The 25,987-nt window shown below is 42.7% G+C and overlaps 1 protein-coding gene across 1 annotated transcript in view; it reads left to right on the plus strand.

Annotated features, from left to right (window-relative positions):
* si:dkey-91i10.2 (uncharacterized protein LOC555224 homolog) overlaps window positions 1-25,987 on the plus strand; it is a 59,468-nt gene that overhangs the window by 29,652 nt on the left and 3,829 nt on the right. Inside the window, exons 2-6 of the mRNA XM_005944990.3 lie at window positions 7,461-7,608; window positions 11,715-13,357; window positions 19,027-19,222; window positions 20,591-20,801; window positions 22,795-23,384. Of these exons, the coding sequence (XP_005945052.1) occupies window positions 11,775-13,357; window positions 19,027-19,222; window positions 20,591-20,801; window positions 22,795-23,384 (2,580 nt within the window). The 5' untranslated portion in view covers window positions 7,461-7,608; window positions 11,715-11,774. The remainder of the gene's footprint in view (window positions 1-7,460; window positions 7,609-11,714; window positions 13,358-19,026; window positions 19,223-20,590; window positions 20,802-22,794; window positions 23,385-25,987) is intronic.

The following is a 25,987-nucleotide window of genomic DNA, read 5'->3' on the forward strand; positions in this document are numbered from 1 at the left end:
TAGAAGCAAAAATTAGGTAAAAAATAAAAATCTGGTAATTGTTTGTTTTTACATTCATTGGGTCCCAATCAGCCCAAATATCAAAGAGAAAATCAAAATGCATGCCATGGAAGAGTTCGGGTCTTAGGAGGTTAATATGCAAACAGGAGTAGTTTGGGAATCAGACTGCAGATCTTCCAATTTTTAGGTGACCCGCTCTACCGCCTGACTCACAGCCGCACCAGTGATACAGCATAAGCTAAGTATAAGCACACAAGTGCCTGGGTAGTGTTTTATCTTGAAATTTAAAGTAAAAGTACAAAGTTTACATTTTTTACACTTTAATTTAACAATAGCTAAAGATACTTAACCTTAAGCCTGCATTATAATGCAGCTAGCCAGAGCAGCTAGCCAGAGCAGCTAGCAATGCTCGCTGAGTCGTTTGTTTACTTTTGGGTTGTACATCATCAGCTGCTAGCATCTCCTCCTTTGTAGCCTGGTTGTACATATGTTTCTGCATCAAGTGGTGAAACAGGTTTGTTGTTTCCACCTTCAGCAGCTTTTCAACCGTTTTCTTGCCTATTTTTTTAAAGCACTGTGCTTTGTTGAAGGTTGTAGAGGCTCCCTTTATAGGTATAGAATCCTCACCTGAGGCTCTTGCTTTCAGACATGATATGACATTATGACACTTTGTGATCACATGTAAATTTATACTATTATTATTGCAGTCGCTATGATATGGCACAGCAGTATCAAACATATTAGCCACATAATTACTGTGCTGTTTCTTTACAATTTCAAATTTCCCCCCTAAAATGGGATTAAGAGGTATAGTTTCGTGAGAGGATTTCAAGTCAACAAATTACATTAAAATGTGCTTGATTAATATTTTGTCCTTAAAAAGTTGATCCAAATTTTCTGTAACAGTTCAAAGTCCACTGCACATGTTCTCAGACAGGAAAAGACTACGTTTTCCACGAGGCTGCTCACACTCAGTTCCATCCAGACCCTTATCTTCTTTCTGTGATTAGAATTTCTTCAGCCTCCCTCTTCATTGCTTTAATTTGCATCTAAAACCATTTAGTAAACTAATCCTTCTAATAGAAGTAAATGTATAGACTCTGATCCCTCAGTGCTCTGACCTCTTCCCTCTTCTCTGTGCATCCTCCCCCTGACAGGAGAATGAGAGGCACTTCACTTCATTAGGTTACTAGTTTCTTATTACCTGCTGAGCCCCGCGCAGCCTTCGTCTTGCAATGTGTGTGTGTGCCCTGTCTGTCTGTCAAAGCAATGAACTCTAATAGTCTCAAATGTAAGGTGACTCATCTGGAATGAGCCATTGTTCTTGATTACTAATAAGACTGGGACCTCCATTATTTATTTCTACTGTTTTTATATATGAGAAACACAGTATATTTGATTTTCCATCATATCAGATGAAAAAAGTTTTAATTGATTCATTTTATATTCATTTTACCACTCAGATTGCACTGAAACTCCTTTGTGTTCATGCCTCGAAATGCTTGCCTGCAAGTCAGAGTCTAAAGTGAAACATTTCGATCATGTTGTTAGAATTAAGTTCTTTTTCCCAGATGAATTTCCTCTCTGGCTCAATCTCGCTTGTGTGCATTAATCTAAAATTGAAATGGCGGTCAGATGTGTCTTACGTAAGACACTGCAGATAAGCATCTCAATCAATGGACTTTAACGCAGAGGCCAGATTGCTCTGGAGGATTGAAGCTTGCTGTGAATCGACAGTTACAGGGATAGAGACGTAAACTGGTGGATCAGTGCATGGCTTACAAAGACAGAGGGCAGGCGAGCAGGAAAAGCATCACATCCAGGTTGCTTATGCAAAACTAGAGGCACATATGATGAATATTTCAAAAAGCAATGAGGTGTGTTTTGTTTTAACTCAACCTGATTCATCACTGCCTCACAGTTGAGCTGCAGTTTGTTTAAAACGATTGCTGATTTGCCTAAATGTCTAAGGAAACTGTTATCGTGCCATAGCTTTCTTTATTTAGACAGACAACTTTTACCCAACCACCTCACCCACTTAAAAGAGGACAGAGGCAGTGATATTGTACACTTAGCATTTGGTGGTGATTTATTACTTATGAGCTTTCTCAGACTGCCTCACATTTACAAAGTCTGCTCCCTTGGTCACCGTGGAAGTCATTGTTGTTGCAGGCAGCTGTTATTGCGGCTTCAGAGGTCTCTAAAAGGGAAACCAGTCGGTCGTATTTCAGTGCCGCTTGTGAGTGCTGCCTTTGGGCTCGTGTAAAGTGAAATATCACAGCAGCCGCCTGTGTTGGAGCTGTATTGGAGTCTAGGCTGCGTGCTGGCACACAGTGTGTGGACAGCAGTCTGCCATTTTCTGCCACATGCTGAGTTGCAAGCGCAGTGTGTCTGTACATTCAAGTGCATGTGCACTCCCACGCATTTGAAGTACTCTAAGGCGCTGCGCTGGCTTGGCTTAGAAGACATGAAGATATATTTGAATCTGGCTTTGTCTGTTTTTTTTATCGTTTTGTGCACAACGTTTTTTTTTACTTTGTCAAAACAATCTTTGTGCAGTGTCTTGACTCAGCGCCACAGCTGATGTGAAGCGCAGCGTAAAGGACAACAAACACAAACAGATCTAATTGACTGTGAAAGTTGTCTTCAGAAGTTTACTGCCACAGCGCATCCAGCAATGACTGAGCTGATTTAAGTCGCTGTTTTTCAAAAGCATCTTCCAGATTTTCACATTCTGCTCCTTAGGTGACTGTCAAAAAGCCTAATTTTGAAGTTTTGAAACCAGTTTGGCCAGTGCGCACAGAGGTAATCGGAAAAAGTTGAATTTATCAGTCTCCATTTGTCTCACCGTGTGCCCTCGCTTGGCCTCGCTGTGCGCTCTGGCAAGTCTGTCACTCTCCTGCGGTGCCTTCCTGCAGCGCTTTCCAGCTGTGCTAACGTTGGCTTGCCTTCATTTCACACAGCACAGACCTTCTGATTCAGACACCTGCTGAGACGCAGCACACTTTGGCAGCAGGTAAACCTTTTCATGCCGTGTCAGGTTTAAGGGTGTTTAAATATTGTTTTCCCAGTCAGCTCGACCACCTCACAGAAGGCTTGAGGGAATCTTTTCATAGTTTTTTTAGACACCATCAGGACGTCAGGATCTTGATGTAACTTCCGTTTCTGAATAACAAATTTAAGTAAATTTTCTTAATGCCTTAAGTTTCAAAGTTAGGTAATTAAATCCATGACAGCAGCAGCACCATTACCCTAAATTATTTTAGCATGCTTGGAATGTGTAGATTTTGTTGATATCATTAGAAACTCCTGATTTCTAAAGGCTGGGCATTGGTATTATATTGGACTACAATATATATTATAGCTTTTATGACGCTTTTATGACCCACTACTTTGCTTATAAACCTAGAATAACAGTATATATTAATTCTACACCAAGTCAGCCACAATATTAAAACCACTGACATGTAAAACTCTGATCATCTCGTTACAACACAATATTGTTTTAGGAAACCTTAACTGCTGGCATTCATGTGGAAGCTACTTTGAAAATCTAAGCACAATCTGCCTAAAGACTGTTGGAGATGAAGCATTTGCCCTTATTTGATGAGGCTCTCCCCAACGTCAGTGGACCTCCTCAGCCCAGCAGGACAGTGCACTGGACATTTCCCAGGAACAGCTTGACAAAAGATCTAACGCACTGACCTGGCTTCCAGACTTCCCCAATTACAATCCAATCGAGCATTTGTAGGATCTACTGGAACAAGCACAATCTAAGGAAGGCTCCATCCGGCAAACCACGGGACCCAAAGGATCTGGTGCCAACGTCCCGGTGCCAGATACAGGCCGCGCCCTAGTGAATGCCCCGATGGGTCAGTGCTGTCTTAGTGGCACATGAGGGACCTATAGTGCTCTAGTGTTTTTGCCTATTGGTGTGGAACATAGCAAAGGCACAAAGAGTAAAAAAGGGAGCTGCCAGACTCCCCAAAATGTCAAATCTGTAGCTGCCTGATTTTTGATGGCAGAATTTCTTGCATCTTGTGGATAAGGTTTGCAAGAATGAAAAGCTAATTATGCTGGAGTCTGAGCTATCGCCCTACTAGCAGTACAGGTCTGTAAGCAAAGAGTTTTTAGGACGCCTGCTGCAGTGTATTATATTTAAACCCTGAAAAATCTAGTCACAGATTCAGTGCTAACTGCTTATTATTCTAATTCAGTCAAAATGAGGCCTTAATTACTGACAGGAAGTGTTTTATTGTGTTATGATGCATTAGAGGCACATGTGACAAAATCATTGTAGATTTTAAACCAGTTTTGTTAGCTACATTTAGCTACATCTTTAATGTTTTTTAAAAACCATTGGCAAATTACTGGAATACACCGGGCAGGGTTGTGTTTAGTTCGGGCTTCAATGTGGTCACTGGAGACCAATCACATCTGCTTAGGACAATGCTTGGAATCCCACCAAATGTGGCACCCTGCTCTGTGTGGTATAAATTATATGACTAACAATGTAACTCAAATTTTTGGCAGAAGTTGCATTAGATTGTACAGAGCAGATGAGGAGGGCACGGAATAAGATAAGAAACTGCACAGTGAATACAGCCAGTTTTCAAAATAAAAGACTCAGGTGCAGACTGTGTGCTTTGCCTCTGCAATGCTCCTGTGGTAATTTAAGCTAATATTTGTGTTGTCTTGTGCTGGATAAACTTTTATTGTTGTGTTTTTTAAAATAGATCACTCTTGTCAGCAGCAGGGATCCTGTTTTCCCTTTTTTTGAATCAAGATGGTTCTGATTCCTGAAAACATGACAGCAACCAGAATATGTTTACATCCTTTAATGTATCTGTTTTGTGATGAACTCATGGCATTTTCAGGAAATGTGAGCACTGAGGTGTGTGAATTAGTGTCAAGCTGAGAGGTTGCCAGACAGGCACACACATATATAAATAAACACACAAAGATGGACACACACACATAAATACACACCTGCACACAGATCTGGATGAGATAGACAGGCACAGTCTGCATGTTTGTAGGGAACACTAGGAGGTGTCAAAAACCACGAGCACATTATTATCACCTCTTCTACTACCGCACAGGATCTGAAAGACATCCAGCCTTCATCATTCAGACACATACGCACACACACACAAAGAAAGAGAGATGAGTAATAAGACAGCCTACTCTGTCTGCTCAGAAACACTTCTGCATAGTTTAGGAGGTTCAGAAGCACCCATGAGGAGAGGATGAATGAAACGGGCTGGAACAGCAGGGAATTGGCTCAGTGATTTAAATGCTCGCTGGATAAAGACAGAAAAAAGAAATAAATAAATGGGTCACTTCAGTCAGTGGCGATAACCAATTTCTCATTCCCTTTCTGTAAAGCCTATCGGTTTCAGTGGGATTGTCAGAGCAGGGTTATTCCATGAGCAAAAAGGCAACGAGAGAGGGAGTATGTGTCACCCACTGTTTCGCAGTACTGAGCTTAATTCTAAGCATTCAAATCTGTTTGAAATCTCCACATCTGGGGACAAACAAAATGTGAATGAAAAAGCTGCATCATATTTGCCGGGAGGACCAGGAGCCTGTGTAGAGGGGGAGTGGGAGAAAAAAGGAAAAAAGGGCGGATCTACCCAAGTCCCTGCCAATCATCCAGCACTCCTGGGATGGAGGAGGGGAAGTGTGGGGTGGGGTTCATTTCTAAATGACAGCCACTTGTCACAGCTTTGGAGCCAAAGCACTCTTCACTTCCCCGCATCCCGCAAGGGGCAAGGGGGGGAAAGGAGACTGGGTGGGTGCTAACGTCAGAAATCATGTGACCTGAGCTTTGCATGAGTCTCTGGTAGATTTTCTAATCATGTGGTTGAAGATGGTGGAGGTGGATGGAGGTTTAAACAGAAGAGCTGGGGTTTAACACAAGGTGGGCCGAGGCTTTTTTCTGTTTTATTAGACTTTGTTCTGCATCAGGCCTGCAGATTCATTCATCCCAGTCTTAGATGTGTGTTATCAGGTCAGTCTCTGTTGTTTTTGGCCTGTTGTCCTAGATTACGTTCATGTCTGCTGGGTAGTAGTAATGTATGGAATTTACGTCATTTGCTTCACTGCTTTTATTGTTAGCTTTACTGCTCAAAAAATACCCATTACTTGAAAAGCAACTGGAGGCTGGTGTAGTTGCAAAGTGTTGTACGGTGGTTCCACACTGGATGCTGAAGGTTAACTAAACTTTGAGGTGCTTTGTCTGGTATGTTGTTGTGTGCAGATTCAAATATATTTACATGATACTGTTGAGACTGTTTCTTAATATATATTGTTATGTCATTATAATAGTGTTTCTTGATAAGGGCCCACAATATTTCAGGATCATTTTAAATAATCTTATTTAATTTGATTAATCGTTTGTGTTTGCTAAATGGATATTTAAACTTCAAAGTTTAATTTTACACTGAGGCTTCAAAGTAGGTCCAACCAGTATGGGTTTCCTCTCTTACTACACTGTAACTAATTGCTATAACAATGCACGAAACTGCATGTCCGTCTTTGTGAATACGCTTGACTTTTTTGAATTTTGACCCATTTGAGAAAAAAATATAGACAGAAAGCTTTTTCACAATAACACGGTACATTACCTTATTTTCCTTGAGTACACCTGTAATTTATCTGAGCAAAGTTATGCTGCTTCAGTTCCTCAGTTAGTTTGTTAAATGCTTAATTGAAGTCATTAATTTAGTGTTATGAGGGTTATTTCACAGTACTTTGAATCATTTTATAATAATACATTGTTTATTGAGATTACAGGACCATTAAAATACCATTCTCATAATAAGCAAAGAGCTGACAGTATTAAACTGCTAAGCTTATATGTCACCCATCACAGTGATGTAATATATTTTTATTGGAAGAACCTGTTTTTGCAGATTACAGTAGTTTAAGTGTAAAATAACAATATGTTGCTGGCAAATCCAGCTGTCCGGACCTAACATTGTAAATTAACAGAAAAATGTGTTAAATTGTGATTTCTAATGAAAAATAATTACTGTATAAATTGTCCTTTTGTAAATATATATTTATACATTATATATATATTCTCCTCAGAGTGTTTTTGAGGAAGTCCATGAACGCCCTAACTGATTAAACACACACATGTTCTTGTGATGTGCGTAATTCAGGATGCTCTCTCCTGTCAGATGAACACTAATTATGTAATTGACTCAACATCTAATTCACTCTAAAAAGGAGGACTCGGTTTGTTTTACAGTATCAGGATACATCTGCTATTCAAGCCTGAAGTCTCTGATGCCCATTGTGTTTCTCTCCTTTACTAGCAGACCTTACATATAGCTGCACCTGGCAGAGCAATCGTGTTTTTTTACTCCAAGAGTTTATTATTATATTTAGAAATGGCAGCTTATTGATTGATGTCCTGTTTTTCTTGCTTTTCTCTCTCTGTTAACTTGTAGCTCAGGGCCACGTCTGTCTGGCTCATTGGACGCTCCAGACGGATAGCTGTGCTGAGGGGAGTCTGAGAAGAGGAAGCTGGGCACTGTGGGATCTGAGCCAATGACCTGTAGGAGGAGGGAAGCAGCATAGAGAGTTGATTAAAATGGGGTAAGTTTAGAAGATCAGACAGCATGCTGCCAGCAGGAACTGTTGGCTGAAACAAGAGGATTTCGCTCCAAAACTGATCCTTGCAACATGATGCTCACTGTTAGGTAAACTCTGCCCGATCAGAGTGAAAAGCAGATGTGCTGACAGCAGAATAAAGACACGCCTATAACACACTGATGTGTTTGCACATAGGCACAAATAGAGTTGTGGTCTTTTCACAGCAGCGACTTACTGCCATACACTTTATGTTTAATTGGAAAATCTTGCAACTCACAGAGTGAAGGTTTTATGCTAGATTTTCTTCAATCGTGCCAACAGAATGGGGTGCTGCTTAACTGAGCAAAAGAGCCAGAGAAGGAGGAACCTAAAGACCTTCAGTGTCACCAGTGGTTTAGACGCACAGTTTTGTGTTATATTAAGTAAAAGAGGATACAGGGATAAACTGTGTAAGCGACTGAAATAAGATAAAGTGACTCATTTTGTGTCAAATAGTGATATAATTGCTCTGTGTTTCAATAGGACAAAACTACTGACTGAAAACTACTGACCTTTGTCTGAATAATAACCAGATGGACATGGATTTATTTAGATACCTGAACAAAATATGTGGACCCCCAGTCTTAAAGTAGCCTCTTCTTTTCAGGTTTGAAGCACTGAAACTTGAATTTAAAGATTTACTCCAATTCACAAGAGGATTATCACCTAACACCGATGATGGCTGGTGAAGCCTTTCTTGCAGTTGGATTTCTTTCTGGTCCAGTCAGGGTGTGCACTGACTAGAGAAGCAACATCAGTTTGACACAGGAAAGGGAGTTCCCAAATGGTGAATGTTTTTATAGGGAAGTTTTGATATTACAGTGTGACGGTATGAAGCATTTAAGTGGGTTAGGATGTTAAAGTTCGTGAGATTACAATTAGAAAAAGACTGTTCAAGTATGGCTTGTTTGGAAGGGTTTCCAGGAGAAAACCTCTTCTCTCTAAAAAGAACATGGCAAAGCTACAACTGAACAAACCACAAGACGTCTGGAACAACGTCCTTTAGGCACACAAGACCAAAGTGGAGATGCTTTAAGAGGCACAGTCTGGAGAAACTCAAGCACAGGATGTCAGCACAAATGCCTCTTACACACTGTTAAGCATGGTGGCGGAGGGGTGATGATTTGGGCTTGTTTTGCAACCTTGCATTGTTTGAGTTAACCATGAACAAATGTGAGGCCGTCTGTCTGACAGCTAAAGCTTGGCCCAAGTTGGTTGCAGCAGGACGATGCAGAAGTGCTGTGGTGAGACTGTAAGAAAACAAATACATGGAAAACTCAGTGAACTGAAAAGAAGAGAGGGCCAAAGTTCCTCCACAGCAATGTGAGATGCACACACACCTACAGACAATGTGAGGTAGTCATACAGAAACTTATCAGGTTATCGCTGCTAAACGTGGTTCCACAAGCTATTGAATCATGGGGTGAACTTACAGGACTGCATGTATATGCCATTAATATTTGATTTGACTAGAAGTGACTGGCCTACTTCCAACTGGGAAATGCAAAACTAAATCAAATGTTCCTGAAATAGACAGACCTTTTTGGCCATATAATTTTAAATTGAAGGACTCAGTAATACACAAACTGATTCATTAAATTGGAGATTTTTTTGTCAGCGTTCTCAGCAATGCAGTAACTCTGACACTGAATCCAATCATTTGATTGATTTATTTCCTCATTTTGAAGCTGTCCTCTCCGTGCGCTCTGCCATCATATCTCGAGAAATCAGCCCCTGTGCATGCTGGACATGGTGGCTGATTTACTTCCCTGATGGTGGGGATGAATTATTCCTCAGTTAGCTTGGTGACAGAGGGAGCAGAGAGCGCGAGACCTCCAGAGAGCATTTACTCTGGCAGTAATTCAACCAGAGAAAGGCACAGAGAGAAGGAGAGGCACAGGCATGTCGAGCAGGATGCTCCCTGCTATTCAGACACTCACACTCAAGCTAATTTAAAGCCAAATTTCAGATTTCAGCATTTTTTTCCCTCACAGCTGAACTGCGCACATGCATATTGTATGTGTCTTCTAAGCAGAATAACAGAGAAGTCACTCTAAGGCATCACTTAGTTTTGCAAGTAGTGATTTAAAACTGATTATAGAAATAAATCTGTTCATTTTGCAAAAAGAAAAAAACAATACTGGATTTCTTTTACTTTGGGATGCAAGTAGGTAGTGAATGCACATACTTAATAACGATCAGATCATTAATGAAAAGAGGGCGTGGTGCACAAGAACCTGTCAGCCAAATATCAAGGATATACAAAAAACTATCAAAATGATTCACAGGCATTAAGATACTGATCGGTGTAAAGCAACAGAACATGCAAAACCTACAAAAATGGACTTGAAATAATGTAATTTCCCCGGATCACGAAGAATGACTCAGCCGCATGAAGTAATATAACAAACAGAAAAAGCTGCTCTTATTCTACAACAAAGTGTTAGTCAATTCGTCCTTCTCTGTTGCATGTTTGCATTATTAAAACGCACAAATCTACTTTCATTTCCTTTAAAAAGAAAGTGTTGCCTAAACCAGCAGGACACAGGTTTACATGCTCGAGTGTGATTCAACCAGGAGTATTTTCTTACATTGCACTACATTTTCCTACATTTTTGTCATTGTCAGAGTAATCTACGTATGGGGATCCAAAGTGTTCAGGTAGCAGGACAGTGCATTTGAGATTAAATAAAAATGTAGTGTTACTTGTGCATGCGTGGTAGAGAAGCAGCATGCGACCTTGTGCAATGCATAACAAAAAAAAGACAAAAAGAGAAGTCAGATATATCCGGCTTTAGATAATCACAGTACTTGTTAGTGCAATCACTCCACTCTTGTTTTCTTAATATGAAATATATAAAAATATCACCAGTCTCCTCCTTGTTCAAGATAAAGATAAAAGGATTATGTTTTTGTGAATGTGTGTCTTTCAGACTCTGCTGCTACAAGGATTCGTTTTATAAAAACAGATTCGTGCTTTTTTTCTGTTTTTTTGAGCATGTTCATCTAATTAGCAGCCAACAAATAAAATCCGAGGGAAACCGCCCACTGATTAACTCGGATCGCAGGGCTGCTTACCTCTAACCATGTAAGGAATGGCAATTTACTTATTACCGCAAAGCCTCGGAGAAGCGTGGCGGCCTGTTCGTGCTTTAGCATTTGAGAGCATCTGAGTCTGGAGATGATTTGGATTTTATTATTCACATAATGCATCAGGGATGAGCCCTCTGAGTCCTTGTTTCATAACCATAGTCATAATCACAGCCATGACCCTGCGCTACTCACTGTGATGTAGACCTGATGTGAGATATGGAGAATGAGAATTTGTATTGGGCGGTGAACTTGCTATTTGTACTCATTAAAGAGAGCGACAGAGCCACAGTACACCCGGTGCCATCTTGCCAACTGTCTTGGCTGCTAATCTGCAGCTATACTGTCTGGTTAGTCTGAAGGAAAAAAGCAGAACCATCCGCCAGTGGACTGCCAGGCAGTTATCTTCATTACTGTCCCCTCAGCTTACTGCTTTCTCTTAACATCACACTCATTTCCTCTTCATCTGTCTCATCTTTGTCTCATCTACTAGGGTTCTCTCATTTTTTTTCACTATCCTCCACTATCTGTCTCTCAATCTCATGTTTTAATAGCCGACAAGCCAGGCAATAATCCCTCTATTATTATTCTTGCCGCAGAGAAAGGGAAAAAAAGAAATATCCCAAGGGGGCAGATAGAACGCCATTTGTATGATATAAATGTGATTACTCTGGTGAACGAACCAGGCTTCAGAGACACTGTCTCTGTGTCCAGAGTTGTGGTCATCCAGTACATGTGGTCTGTGTAGTCGCCAATGTGGCTGAAGAAGACTGATCTGTACTAAAAGGTCATTTTACAATCTACACTGAAGAGTAATGTTTCAATATTGAGCTGTGTTATGATAGAGGAAACATCTAAAGTAATGAAATTCACGTTTGAGGCTGTGAGCTAATGTTCCAAGATGTGAAGTCATTTTGTCAATTTCTTGCTTGAGTCCATGAATAAAGACATTCTGTCCTTTCTCGTCTTCATTGCTGCAGGCTGTGGATCTCTGTACCAGCTCACTGCACGTCTGAGGGCCGCTCGCTCTGCCCCGAGCCATGCCAGACGTGAAGCCTCCCCCGCCATGTGACTACCCCTCTACCTCCTCCGTCGCGGCCTCTGCCGGCTCCCCTGCTGGCTGCACCTCTCCGCTCGACCTCGTCATGGACGTGGAGCCCTGCATCGCCAACCTCCCCTTGTCTCCTGACCCACTGTCCTCCTTCCCCCGGCACAGAACCAGCATCCCTCACTATCCAGGGTTTCATGGTCCACCTTTTCCCCTCATGGCCCGGTGTAACAGCAGCACCTTGGTAACAAACTTGGGGCTCAGATACTGTTCCGGCCAACAGGGCGGTCTGGGGATGGAGCCAGGTCAGGGAGCAGCCTGCATTCATACTGGAAGCAATGGCAGCAGGCCTTACAGGAGTATGGAGAACTTAAACTGGAACACTCTGGCAGATTCTGGTCTGTGCTCGCTCAGCAGTGCTCCCTACAGGAGCGTGGACAGTGAGTTTATCTTACGCTACACCTCCACTAGCCACTGGTATGATGGGTCTCCCGACAGCTCCCATGGGCTGGCACCCAACCCAGAAAGCCTGGCGTTTTACCCTCGACCCGGACTGCCCAGGAAGGACCTGCCACTCTTCCCTCAGTTGCTGTTTCCAACTGGTGTGGATGAATGGGATGCGAGGAAGGGCCTAAGAGAGAAACTCCGCCTTCAGAGTGCAAGGTCAGCTGTTGAGCCTCTGAAGCCCCTCCCACTGCGTCCTACGGTGTCCCCGTGCGCTGTACCCATGGAACGGGACAGTGGGCATCACGGGAAGTCAACAGGTCCTGTTTCCAGGCCACCCACTACAATGCGCATCACCAGCCCAGAGGAGATAAAACAGGAGGTCTTGAGGCGTTTACAGCTCCGTCGGCAGAATAGTAGCCCCAACCTGGCTCTCCACAGCGCCCCATCCACCCAGCAGGCAGTTAAGACAGCCTACACAACAGACAGTATTTCAGGTAACAGAAGCAGATCAGACTCTACATTAGAGCCTCGAAGACCTCCTTTGGGACGCTTGCATATACCTACTTTTGAGGAGTTTAAGAGGATGCGGCAGATGGAGAGGAAGCAGAACCTTGAGTCCACAGTGGATGCTACACCATCTGAAAAACCTGTAGCTGACCTCCAGCAAGACCTAGGAGCATCAGATGGTGCGATAATCCTTTCAGACCCTCATTTCGAAAAGCAGAGAGAAAATCCCGAGGCCATCACGTCCTCAGAGAAACGTACATTCAACACTGTGAACGCTAACGGCACTGCAGCTCCCGCTCCCTCCTCCATCTCTGACACCAGCACGTACTCTCCCATCCGCACGGGGCCCTCTCCACGTTCACCCCTGCCGCCCCAGGGTGGCTCGGCCCAGGAAAAGGCCAGCAACGTAGGAGGGGATGATGGGAGTGCCAAGCGTAGGAGGAGCAGTCTGGAACCTGCTGGGTCAGTTCCCTTTCCGCCCAGCAGGGAGAAGTGGGAACGACCCTCCAGCTGCTGCCCTGCTCTTCTGCTGGACGGGACCGAACTGTCTAGCTATGGAGCCAAGATCTATAAGATGAAGGATGGTCTCATTGGCTCTGCACTGGACCTGATCAAGAAGAGGTTAGTGGAAGAGGCGTGGCAGGAGAGAGAGGAGTGCTGTGTATGTGTTAGTTGTTGTAAAGTTAAACTTAACATGTTGTCTATAGGTTAAAATACATAATATTGCATAATAGTGGTGGGAACAACCATGACTATGGAGTTGTTCCCTATTTGTCTGGCATGCACCTGCACACATATTGGCTCCATCACAACCAAAGATACATAATGTATCTAGAATATATCCTTATTTATTAGAGATCAAATGGTAAATGGCCTGTATTTATATAGCGCTTTTCTAGTCCCTAAGGACCCCAAAGCGCTTTACATATCCAGTCATCCACCCATTCACACACACATTCACACACAAGACCTTTGGGCTCAAGGAACAGGTTTATGATTAACTCTTAACTTGCAGTACTAGTACAGCAAAGTGTATTTTGTACATACAGTGGTGCTTACAAATAAGCACATTCTTTTAAAATCCAGTTAAATCTTTCTAATGGAGAAATTAAATCTCACAATATACATTATCCGATCCTTGTAGGGGCTTACAACCGCTGAAGTGTTTATCGGTAAAGTATATGCAGGTACACTTCCAGCGTTGTATCAGTGTATGCCCGTCCATCTGTTTAAGCCCGCACGTGCTGTTGTGTTATTGATTTATCTCAGTTATTGTGATAACAGCTGTCGGAGCTAACAGGGTTGGCTCTGCAGACGAGACTGTGGGCGGGAGCCTGGCATGAGGAGGCAGTGACAGACTGGAGGACGCAGACTTGTTGTTTCCCTGGTTCTCCTCTCTCAGTGTCATCTGTTGGCTAAATAAATGCAGGCTTCACTCCACTGTGGTTCATTTTGATCAAGGACAAACAAGGGTAGGGTGTGTTTTACAGCACTGGGCACCCATTTAGGTCTTCTTGCAGTGTAAATATTAGACCCCGAACAAAGAGCTGCTTGATAAGGTCAGTTGAGAAATATAAACTCCACCCCCCCCCCCCCCCCCCCAACTGCCTGGTTTTTGCTAAATGAGAGATAGACGGTATCTTTCCCTGCCAGTCTGGACTCTCCGCTCACTGTCGCTCCTTTGTCTGCACTGCTAGAAAGAATGATGGATGACTGCATGAAGGCAGCAGAAAAATATCTGCTGCGTGTGTGCGATTGTATAGATACAGAATATGTTCAGTATGTAAGAGAGCAGAGCTGTAGTCTAAGGCTGCAACTAACAGTTATTTTATTTTATTTTTACGATCAGGCTTTATAGACTATAAAAGCGTGAAAGATGCTCCAAGTGATGCCTTCAGCAGGCTTGTTTCTTTTCCTTTAATCTTTATAACAAGACCAGTATTAGCTAGCAGCTCAGTGGACCTGCATTTGGTCGCACTGGTTGTGAGCATTACAGCTATTATAGTTATTCTTTGTTAGTTTGAGTCTTTTGAATTATGATTGTATTTATGACCAATGCGAGAGACAAGCTTTAAGTTAAATTAGTATAAATATTATAATATAAGCAGAACTTTTTGAAAGCAGTTGACTCACAGTCTTGCAGACATCCAGAGTCTCAATAAACTCGTTGATCAGAGCCTTATCGGGGAGGTTGTGATAACAAATATCGCCAAACTAACAAATACCAAAAATTAAGGATATTTCCTCTTTAATTGAAATGTATTTTAGTTATGTATGCATTGTTTTTCACATCCATTTTTGGTTTTAGTTGAATATTTGCTTAATACTGCTAAACACAAAGAACAGCTGAATCTGAGAATCTGAGACTCTTTAAACAAACTTTTAGAGAGACGTTGACCTGACCATGGGGCTATACGAAGCATGAAGAGATGAGGGAAGTGAGAGACATTGGTTTTTGCAACAAAATTTTGTGGCATTCTTTCCTAAAAAATTCTGAACGCTTTGAATAAAACCCAGAAATCACAGTGACAGTAAAGGAAACAGTTTGAATGTCCCTGCAAAATTTCCCGATAGTCAGTCCAGCAGTTGCAGAGCTATTTCACTGTCTCCCAGTCCACTAATCAATTACTCAGCTGATGCTGTCAGCAGTATTACAGTGCTCATAAAGCCCGTTCACATCTCCAGCATCCGGAGCGGATTCTTCTTTTATGTACAAAAAAAGCACCCATAATGTAACACACCCCGCACTCTCCTGAGATTTAAATACAGCCCGAGGCTCTGTGAATGTTTTAATACTTGGACATTTATTAGTTAATTAAACATGACAGTATGCTGTGTGATCGCTGCACCCCGAGGTATCTGACGTCCGTCGCGAGTCTCTTTGTTTAGGTGTATCGTGCAGGGCGTTGTGCTTTAGCTGCGCTATTACAGTAATATTCATATTATTACACCTGGGAGCGTTTTTTCATAGGCTGAAGCATAAAGCTGCACCACTGAGTTAATTGCACTCTGCAGTAATAGTGTTATATAGAGACGTCAAGAAGAAGGCGTGTATGAGATTTTATTTTTATTTATATCTATTTTCTGTGTATTTGTCTCAATTGATCGCACTCGCCCAATCAGATTCAAAATGAATTAATTTGAGAGATAGATGGATCAGTGAAGGTGACAGCCAGGCTAATTTTGGTGTCACGCCGTGCAGTGTTGAGTGCTGATCTATCACATGCAGCGGTTTCCTGATAAATTAAACTACAGGTTATTGGATCCCATGCATCATCCAGAGTGTGACAGCTAATACTGTGATAGAAATGCATTTTAATGACAGTTTGTTCAACGGGAAAGCGATCGGATGCTTCAGAGCCGGGGGATTAATTGTATTGGGCTTTTTGCCACGCTTTGATTTGGACATCTTCATCTGCTGTGCTGGTGTTTCTTGAGAAACAACGTGCAGGTTGCCAGAGTTTCATGCAATTTAATCTGCAAAGAAGAAAGTAGTTGAGCTGAAGCGCACGTAGCTGCCACGCAGCATATGAAGGACGTTGAAAACATTTTTTTTACGACATGTCCAGAAAGGGCTCAGCAGTTTAACTGCTTTGGGAGGGACAGAACTCAGAAAGACACTGTTATGTAAGAACCATTAGAGTAATAAGACCTCGTGTTAAGTCAGCACACACACGCTGAAGAGAAGCCAAAGGAAATTTAATAGCAGAGCTAGTGCTGAAACAATGAATCGACTGGTTCTGGGCCCCGAGAACACCAATGCATTTCTTATTTTTCTATTGGTTATTTGCCGTATTAATATCTTTGAGTTATTTTTTTCTACCATTTTCCATCAATGTATAGATTAAACAAAAAAGTAATGAAGCAGTCACAAGCTGAATGAATACATACTATGACTACTCTATTTATGTAAGTTTAGTAGTGGCTATCACTGATATACCTACTGTGTGGGTCTCACTTGTGACCAGTTGGTTTTCAGACACTGTTGGGCTGTTTGTGGTGTCGAAGGACCTTGGCAGGGATTTTTTGGTCGATGTGGGTTGCAGGGTGTAGAACAAGCCTGTGCTTCCCAGACCTAAAACTCAAAGAGGTTTAGGTCTGGGAAGATTAAAAGACGGGTCAGTGTAGAGCTTTCTCAGAGATTCCCAAAGGAAAACTGCCGTATAACGACATAATTAATCTTATTTATTCTACCAGTTAATGTTTTAATATTGTGGCTGATTGATGCTTTGTTGTTGTTACTAAAACACAATGGCACTCAACATTACAGTAAAGCTAGAGCCAGATTTACTAAACTCTTGCGTCAAATTCTTGAGACTAACCATCCTCTGTTCTTGTCAAATACACGCCTTTGTGAAGAAAGTCAGTATATCAGGAATTTACAGCCTGTCTTTCCCTGTGAGAGCCCAGACATCATCGAGACTCCGTTATGGGTTGTGATCCCTGGGGCAGTTAAGCTCGCCTAGCTAATAAAAAAAATCACAAACACCTTTATTTTGAGTAAAATATATATAAAAATATGTCAAACTGATGTCACAACATTTTTTTTACAATGATTGCAGTAATATGGTAGTATCCACACGTGGCTACTGGACCGTGAAGTTTAACAGTGCTGAAAAAACAAAATCAATATACAGCATAGCAGTTGGTTCTTTCTCCTGAAGTTAATGGCATAAACAAAATGTAAAACGCCACAAATCAATATTTCCTGTATTATTAACACTTCATTTAAATGACTTCACGAAATCACAAAGGACTTAGAGAGAGGGACAGAATAAACAGGGTAGGCCAGGAATGAACATAGACTGTATATAAAAGAGGAAAGTACCTGTTGGTTTGTGAAGTTCTGTTTCCAAGCCTCAGTGTTAGCTTTTGGCCGCTATTATGATGGTTTTGTTGAGCCAGAAATGACCATATTTGGAGAAAGTGCTAGTCTGCTAACTAGCTTGCTAGCTAGGTTAGCAAGTAGCATGCAAAGACAGTATCGGACAGACACAGATACTTGCTAATCAGTGCTAGCACATTCAAATATTACTAAAATTTAATCTTGAACAAACTGTTAGAAAAATTAACCACACAGGAAACAAAGTTATTTGTCAGATAATAATATTAAAAATGTTTAACAAGGAACCAAAACTACAAGTGGGTCCAGTTATGAAGCTTGCAGATAGCTACCAGCTACCAGTCCGAATGTTAAGCCTTTATAAAGGTTAAAAGGTTGACCACATAAACGTGCAGACTTCTTGTGCTGGTGTGAAGTTGTGCAGTTCAGCATTAGATTTTATAGCGACTTTTGGAGGGCAGCGGACATCATCATTGTGCCGCCTGTGTATAATTAGCTTTTAAGTTGTTTTAGTCCATTCTCCGAGTAGGACACATTTACTGCATGGCTCGGCCGCAGAGTAAATGTCCCCTAATAAACTCAGTGTAAACGAGCTCTAATAAACTCATTGTACTCATTCACTGATGCGTTAAGTGAATCGCAACAACGATCCCTGGCCACTTTTAAGGTGCACATCTTGTGGTGGATTTGTATTTGCTTTGGTCTGTTTGTTTTCTGCTATTACAAATGCTCGTATAAGTCCCCACAGGCATGTATTTGTGGTTTGTGTGTTCAAGGATATGCAATTTCCAGTGTAGTGAAATTCCTGTGCAGCAGTTTGTCACTGACTGTGTGCTTTTTTGGGATGTCACAGATCTCATGCTGTCTGTGTGCAGCAAGAACGAATCCCCAGTTGTCAGACAAAGGAATGAAAGAAAACTATAATGCCTCCACGTGTTTGTGCGTGGCCGCGAAAAGGCATTGTCCCCGTGGACCGTGGGGTTCAGGTGTTAATGTCTGCTGGTGGGCCTAATTACTGTGCTCCTGAGGAGGAGCTTAGGGTTGGCGGGTGGGCTTTGGTGGCCACAAAAAGAGGAGAGGGATTGATTTGGAAGTCTGGGTGGGTAAAGGAGGAGGTGGTGGTTGGGTGGGTGGTGGAGAAGACATAGCAGGAAGAAGAAAGGCATATGAGCTGGAGAAGGAAGAATGAGGAGTAATGAATGACAGAGATGCTGTAAGCAGAAGAGGGCTCTGCCAGAATTATAATTTCCCCCTCTTCCTTCATTCAATACCTTTCCCACACGTCTTGTTCCCTCCTCTTTTTCTTCTATCCCCCTTATCCTTTTGCTTTCTATTCCTTCCCTTTCACCCCCCCCCCCCCCCCACCCTCCCAATCTCCCACCCTTCTCTTCACCCATCTCTCTCCCTCCCCTCCTCTCTACGTCCATCTCCCTCCTCTCTTCACCAGCTGCAGTGCAGAGATCTCCGCCGAGACCCCCGTCAGGCTGTCAGGTGACCGGGACGGAGGCTGTGACATCACCGCCCCCTCAGCCGACTGTCAGCCCTCCGCCGTTGCCATGGCAACGTCGGCAACGGCCTGCGGAGCCGAGGCTGGCGAAGAAGCACCTGCAGGAGAAGGAGGAAGAGAGGAAGCAGGAGAATGCGTAAGGATTCTTTCTCTCTCTCTTTTTTTATTTTTCATGTCTTAACAGCGTTCCCCGTGCGCTCCTTAGGTTGCTTCTGCTTTCTGCCGTTGCCTCGCAGTTTGCAGAAACGCACTGATCTATTGGTATTCATCGGTGACTGGGACAAGCAAGGGGACTGCGACACGCACACATGCACATCCCTCACATATACTGATGCAGAGGTATTTGCTGAGAACAAGCATGCAGCGGTCTGTCTTCCTGCTACAGCTCAACGACTGAGGATGCAGTAAAAAGAAAAAAAAAAGGAGGATTAAGCACCCCTCCAGCAGTGAGCTGCTGCTGGTAACTGAACGCTCCATTCCTGCTCTCTGCGTGCCTCCTCTCTCTCTCTGCTGGCTGGCTGGCTGCAGCTTGACACCAGGCTCAGCTGCAGCTAGCATCGTGCTCCTCTCTGCAGCTGCAGACCAGAACAGAAGAGCCGGACTGACATGGAGTCATACCTCGCTTGCATGTTGCAGCAGCTGTTAGGTAGCTTAGACAACAGATGTCGAGGTGCGTTTGCTTCTTTCTTGCCTTCTTTTATTTTAAATTAACAGCCTCTGCATTTACCAGAGAAACGGGTGTTATTAGATAATTTAGTAGAATATGAATTATTCTCCTTCATTTTATCCGATAGCTGCGAGCTGTGTGAAGCGATGGAAGTCTTGCACCTTTCAGTCATATTTAGTTGCTCTATTCGTGTCTACGGTTAGGAAGACAATGGGCAATTTAAAGCCATTATATGGATGTTATAGGGGATGCTGACGATGCCTTTGGGGTGATGAGGAAGATGCTATAGGTATGACCTTTGAACTTTATATCTCAGGTTGATTCTCAGGGGCTTGAGAGACCCTAAAAGAATTTCAGAGATCACTCGAGGAGTGTTTGTCCATGCTGAATGCTGCAGTGTTTGGGGAATTCCTTGCTTTAACCTCTAAAGAATTTGTCATCTGGAGGATATCTCTCATCTTCAAGGCTGGGTGGTTTGAAGTTGCGATAAGAGCAGAATTTTCAAAGCGTGGCCTCGCTGAATTTACAGCCTTTTCACGAGACTTGGCAGACGATTAGTGCTGCAACTGACTGTGAAATTTGGATTCTTGTCAGTGCTACAAGCCGGGATCAGAGCGATAACCAAAATTTGTTATGTAATGATGTCATGCCAGTGAAGATGGTGACACTGTGCATGGTAACTGCTCTCACAGGCACACACACACAGAAACACGCAAGCTGGAATTTCAGTCTTGTTGTCATTGCCTCCTTTAGTACCTCAGAGAGCTTTGCCCTCTTTCACCTGTTGCTATAGCAACACGACCATTTGATTGACACACGTGTCTTTCCAACTGGCAGCACGCTAGTCTGGGCTGCAGGCGCTCCAGCTCGGACGCAGCCTATGAGCTGGCTGAGACGGTGAGAGCGCAGCGTGAGTGCCGCCTGCGACCCCACTACAGTGACCCCATGCCGGCCGACGCCTCCAAGCGCAAGCAGCTGGAGATGAAGATTGCCACCGCCGCTCGACTCCACGGCCACCGTCGAGATCGCGATAGAGACAGAGACAGTGGTAAGTGCAGAACAGGTGTGCCACATCGTATTCCTTCTTCTTCCTCTTTAAGTGTGTAATCCGCTGAGGTTTTAGTTAAATTAAATGGAGCTACTTTGGATAAAGAAAATCCCACAAATAAGGACGACTTCAACAAAAATCTCAGTCTCACTGCAGCTGAAACGACACAGACTGGTGAACTTCCATCAAAGGATGTCCATGCGTCAAATCTGGTTGGAAGTGTTTGGGTTGTAACACAAATGCAACTGTTAAGAATATGTGTGTGTTGCTCAAATATCTACCTCAGTAAACAGGAGCCGCACACTAATCAACGTGATGCTTCCTTCATCCTTGAATCCAACTTTCCAGCCAACATCACTAAGGTCATTTTTAATGAATGTCACCAAAATCCAAGCAGTAAAGAGTCCCTGGTAGATTCTTCACAACTGGTAAAACACTTAAATTTATTGCCTCTACTTTGCTTCCACACAAATATTTCCAAGCTCGAGTCGAATGACCCTAATGAATAAAATAAAACATAACTCAGGGGGCAGGTAGCTATTTAACATGTAGGCTGCTGGAAGCCTACATGTCAGTAAAGCTTTCTGGATTCTGTATCACTTTGACTTTTAAGAGATATAATACCTTTGACATTAAAATCTTGTCCATGTTCTGTGTTTTTGAGATGATTTTTAGAAATCATGTATATCTCAACTACTGTGGGTTGTTGAGTGTAACTGCACAATGGCATGTAACATTATCTTATGATTAGTTAGAAAACTGGCAACAGCACTTTAAATTTGGGGAAAAGGGCCTTTCAACTTTTTTTTAAAGCTATGTAGGTAACCTTACAGTGTGAATGAACTTCAGTATATTGTAGCCACTTTTCTCAGCTTTGATTTTGTACCAAAAGTTATAAAGAATACTGCTGATTGGTGTATTTTGGGGTTATTAGAGACGTACCTGCAATCAGAGCCTGTGATGTCCACTACAGCTGTCTCTGTCAGGGTACCTGGATCCTTGACCCAGTGTTGTCAATTTGGACCTTTTGCTATTGTTTCGTTTCCCCATGCATGTTTCCTGTTTTATTCTTTTAGTCTTTTGTCCTGTGCGTTGTGTTTAGTTCTACTTCCTCTGTGTCATTAGTTAGATTTATTCCAGATGTTTTCTCACCTGTTTCAACTCTTCCTTATTATCCAGTCTATTTAAGCCCTCAGTTTCTCTCAGTTATTTGCCTTCTCATTGACGACTCCTCGTGTGTAAACTCAGTTGGTTTCAGTGAGTCGCCTACAAAGCTGGATGGTTTGTATTTAGGCCTATTTCCTGTCTGCTAGCATGGAGCAGGTGGGGTTCATGGGTTCATCCATCTACAAAGAGGTGATTGAGATGTTTTGGCTTTGTTTTTGGGGGACTGTCAGGTCATCTATCTATGTATACAGCCTCAACATATAAACATTGCACATATTCCTATGGTGTATGGTACTGACCCCATCACTGTGTGATGGGATTTGACTTGATGCTTCCTTCCTGTGAACAAATGCCAGCACCTTTACAGAACTCTTTGTCCTCATTACACCTCTGACCTCACCATGAGGTGAATCCAAATAAATTGTGAATGAGCCTCCAGCTGAGCCTGGCATTTGACATCCCATCCCATTTTTCTTTTTTTAAAAAAGAAAAAAAGGCTTTTAAGAAATACATTTGTTCTGTTTTTACATCCCTTATGCAACTTGGAGTCTTGCTTGTCACTGAACATTATGGCCGTTGGACCCTGTCCTCAAGTCCTCCCACCAAACACACACACACAAACTACCCGCTTATGTTCCCTGTCAGTTGAAGACCCATTACACTAGTGCTGGGCAAAGGAAGTCCATCAATACGACATATGTTAATGATGACCTTGCTGGCCTTTTCCCAGAAACCTGCGTTTATTTGATTGACAAAAACTGGAGGGTAAATCCATAAACATTCTGATTGCTAATGAATCTGATCATCCTCACATCCCTCTCCCCAGCACCCGCAGCAATTCGTGGTCGCTCAGAGCCTCCCGGTGAGGAGCGCCAGGCAGTCTTGGGCGTGACTCGAACCGGACAACACCGCTGGAGCACCATCAGCAGCCTGAGTGCAGACAGCGGAGTGGTGGGCCTCAGCGATGAGCGCGACGAAGAGGACAACGAGCCTCGTCGTTACCGCAGAAGCCGGGGAGCCGACGTGGAACGAGTGGACAGCGGCATCGGGCCGGGTCTGTCCCGCACCTGGAAGAGACCGTCGGCCTCTCTGAGAGCCTGGGAGGCCCAGAGACCGTGTCCGGACTGTGGACTGAGGGACGGGGCCTCGAAAGAACGGGGAGAGCGCATGTGCGAACGTTGCTCCAAGCTGCGCATTGAACGCAAAGAAGCCATCCTGGAGTTTCTGAACACGGAGTCGAGCTACGGCGAAGACCTGCGCATCATCAAAGAGGAGTTTTACTGCCCCATGCAGAGTGCCGGGCTGCTGACCGCTGAGCAGCTCGCCGTGGTGTTCAGCAACGTTCAGGAGTTGATAGATGTCAATGAACGCTTCACCGAACACCTGCAGGACAGCATCGATCAGGCCTTTGACCAGGTGACCCACACTCTCTGTCTCTCAACACACATAAATACCAGCTGTGCATGAGCAAAGTTGGCATCTTCTGGCTCACAAACGGATTTCAACATCTCCTGTTGTTGCATAATTCACCTTAAGGGTCACACTTATAATGTCATTAAATGCCATTGTTTCTTTTTTTAACTGTTACTGAGTCCAAATTCAGATATATGTAGAAGTACACTTTAGAGATTCAGTACAAACATCAGAACCACAAGTTTAAGCACACGCATTTACATGTATACACTCAAAGCAATTGCAGGTAAAAATGTTTGTTTCTCTCACACCGACGACGAAAACAAGGTCACTTGTTGTCAAGTAGAGGAGAGGAACCATTAATCATGCTCTCAAGAATATGCTTACATTAACAATGAGTGACTGTATACTGTTTGTGTAGTGACGATAGTGCCTGCAGTAAAGTATCACCAATTCTGGACATTGTCTCAGCTATACAGAGCACTTTAGTCTTCTTTTTACTTATTTTGGCTTAACACATAACAAATCAGTGGTTAGCATTAAAGCTAAGGAGCGTTAGTGCTACTGATAACTGTAAACATTTGCCTCTTCAACAGCTTATCCCAGTTGACATTGGGCGAGAGGTTGGGTACACCATGGACACTCTAACAAAGAGTGAAAAATAATCGTTCAGACTCGCATCTAAACCCTGCTGCTGATTTAGAATCACCGGTTAACCTGGCACACGTGTCTCTGCACTGTTTACCCTTTGGCTGGTCCAATCTTCCTGTGAGCCAAATATAACTACACTAACAAGTCAGTAACATTAGTTAGCTGACAGCCCAGCTCGCTGGCTGCAGCAGCAAGAGGGAGAAAAGATGAAGGGAATTACAATTTACTTGCAAAAATATAATGAAACTAAAAAGTGTGTGTGTTTATCAGAAAGTCAGCAGTGTGGAGCATACATGGGTGGCTGGAGAGCAAATAATAAAATAAACCTGAAGCACACACTGTGGCTGTGCTGGTCCGAGCCTGGGAGTCACATGGTCACTGCAGGAGGGAGGGAGCTTTTACAGCCCAGCTCACTGGGCCCAGGTGTGTTGGAGCTTATTACCCTCCTATTAGTGTCTGCATAACACAGTACAACAAAACAGAGACACCTAGTGCCTCATCAACAAGTTTGACAGCAGTGATGTCACCAACGTCTGTTTTATAAATCAGAGTTAGTTGAAGTTAATTCAGTTAACTTATCATCCCTCTGCATTCTGTCCTTATATAGTACAACACAAGGTAGATGGACTGATATTTATACAGACTGTTGTGCTTCTACTGAGATCTCAAAGCACTACACTCACACATACAATTTAATTATACACACACACACACACACACACACACACACACACACACACACACACACACACACAAATACTCCAGTCAATGCATCAGGGGAAATTTGAAGTTCATTGTCTTGCCAGGTAAGCTTTAAGTATAGAAGTCAGGGATCAAACTGCTAACCTTCTGAGCAGGTCAGAAAGATCCTGAGCCAGCTTTAGCCAGTGGTGAGAGTTAAACAGTGAAGAGTGCAGGAGTCCATCCAGGAGATGTGTCTGAAACAAAAGTACAAGCTTTGTTGCTACAGCCCTGTTTACAAATTGTTTAGAAAAAAAGGTTTTTTTTTAATTTGTTACAAAACTCTGAGTAATTCCAGACTCATAAAGCACTTTGTAACACAGGTTTTTGAAAAATGCTCCATAAATAAAGTTCTTATTACTAAAATAAGTTTCTTTAAGGTCAAGCATTAAGATCATTCTACTTATCTTTAAAGAAAGAAATTTTCTTAAAAGAAATTTAAAGAAGGAGAGCCAACAGCCTTCTTAAAAAATGTCGGCCACCTTGAATTTCAAATGACTAAAGGTCTAAAGCAGGGGTGTCAAACTCACACAGTGGGCCAAAATTCAAAACTGGAACAAGGTCGCGGGCTAACATTAATATTTATTGAAAAAAAAAATCTTCCTCCAGATTTAAGAATGAATCTCTTCTTATGGACTCAAACAAGTTTTGCTGAAAAACTGAATATGGAACAAGCAAAGCTTGATACTAAACAATATATATATTAGCTGTATAATACCAGTAGGCCAGCTCTAATAATAATTTGGTATGGCTTCGCGAGCCAAATGTAATTAGGCTGCGGGCCAAATTTGGCCCGCGGGCCAGAGTTTGACACCTATGGTCTAAAGAGTCATCAGAAAACAGTATATGTGCCACTTTTGGTACTTTTATTACTTATTTATTTTCTTTGTGCATATTCTGAAATATCAGCTGATCATTTCTTTCTTTCAGACACATAAGACATGAACAAAATCCCTAACATTTGTTATGTGTAGGTAGTCATTTACATATTTATGCTGTTCAAGCACATGCGCCACAAACAGGGAAGTTGCAAAGCGTCTTCTGTTGGAAGAACTCTAAATATCAACGCTCATATCACAGTTGAAGGGTGTCTCTCCTAGCTCTGTTTCATTTCTGCTTCTCTCAGTGAGACGCATGAGTCTTAAAATGCTCTCTGTATGATACTGTACTTAGTTACCATTTGTTTCAAGTTTACCTTAAAACAGCTGGTATAT

This window comes from Haplochromis burtoni, unplaced genomic scaffold, assembly GCF_018398535.1.
Source record: "Haplochromis burtoni strain Fernald_Lab_line unplaced genomic scaffold, NCSU_Asbu1 Contig_440, whole genome shotgun sequence".
Taxonomy (NCBI): domain Eukaryota; kingdom Metazoa; phylum Chordata; class Actinopteri; order Cichliformes; family Cichlidae; genus Haplochromis; species Haplochromis burtoni.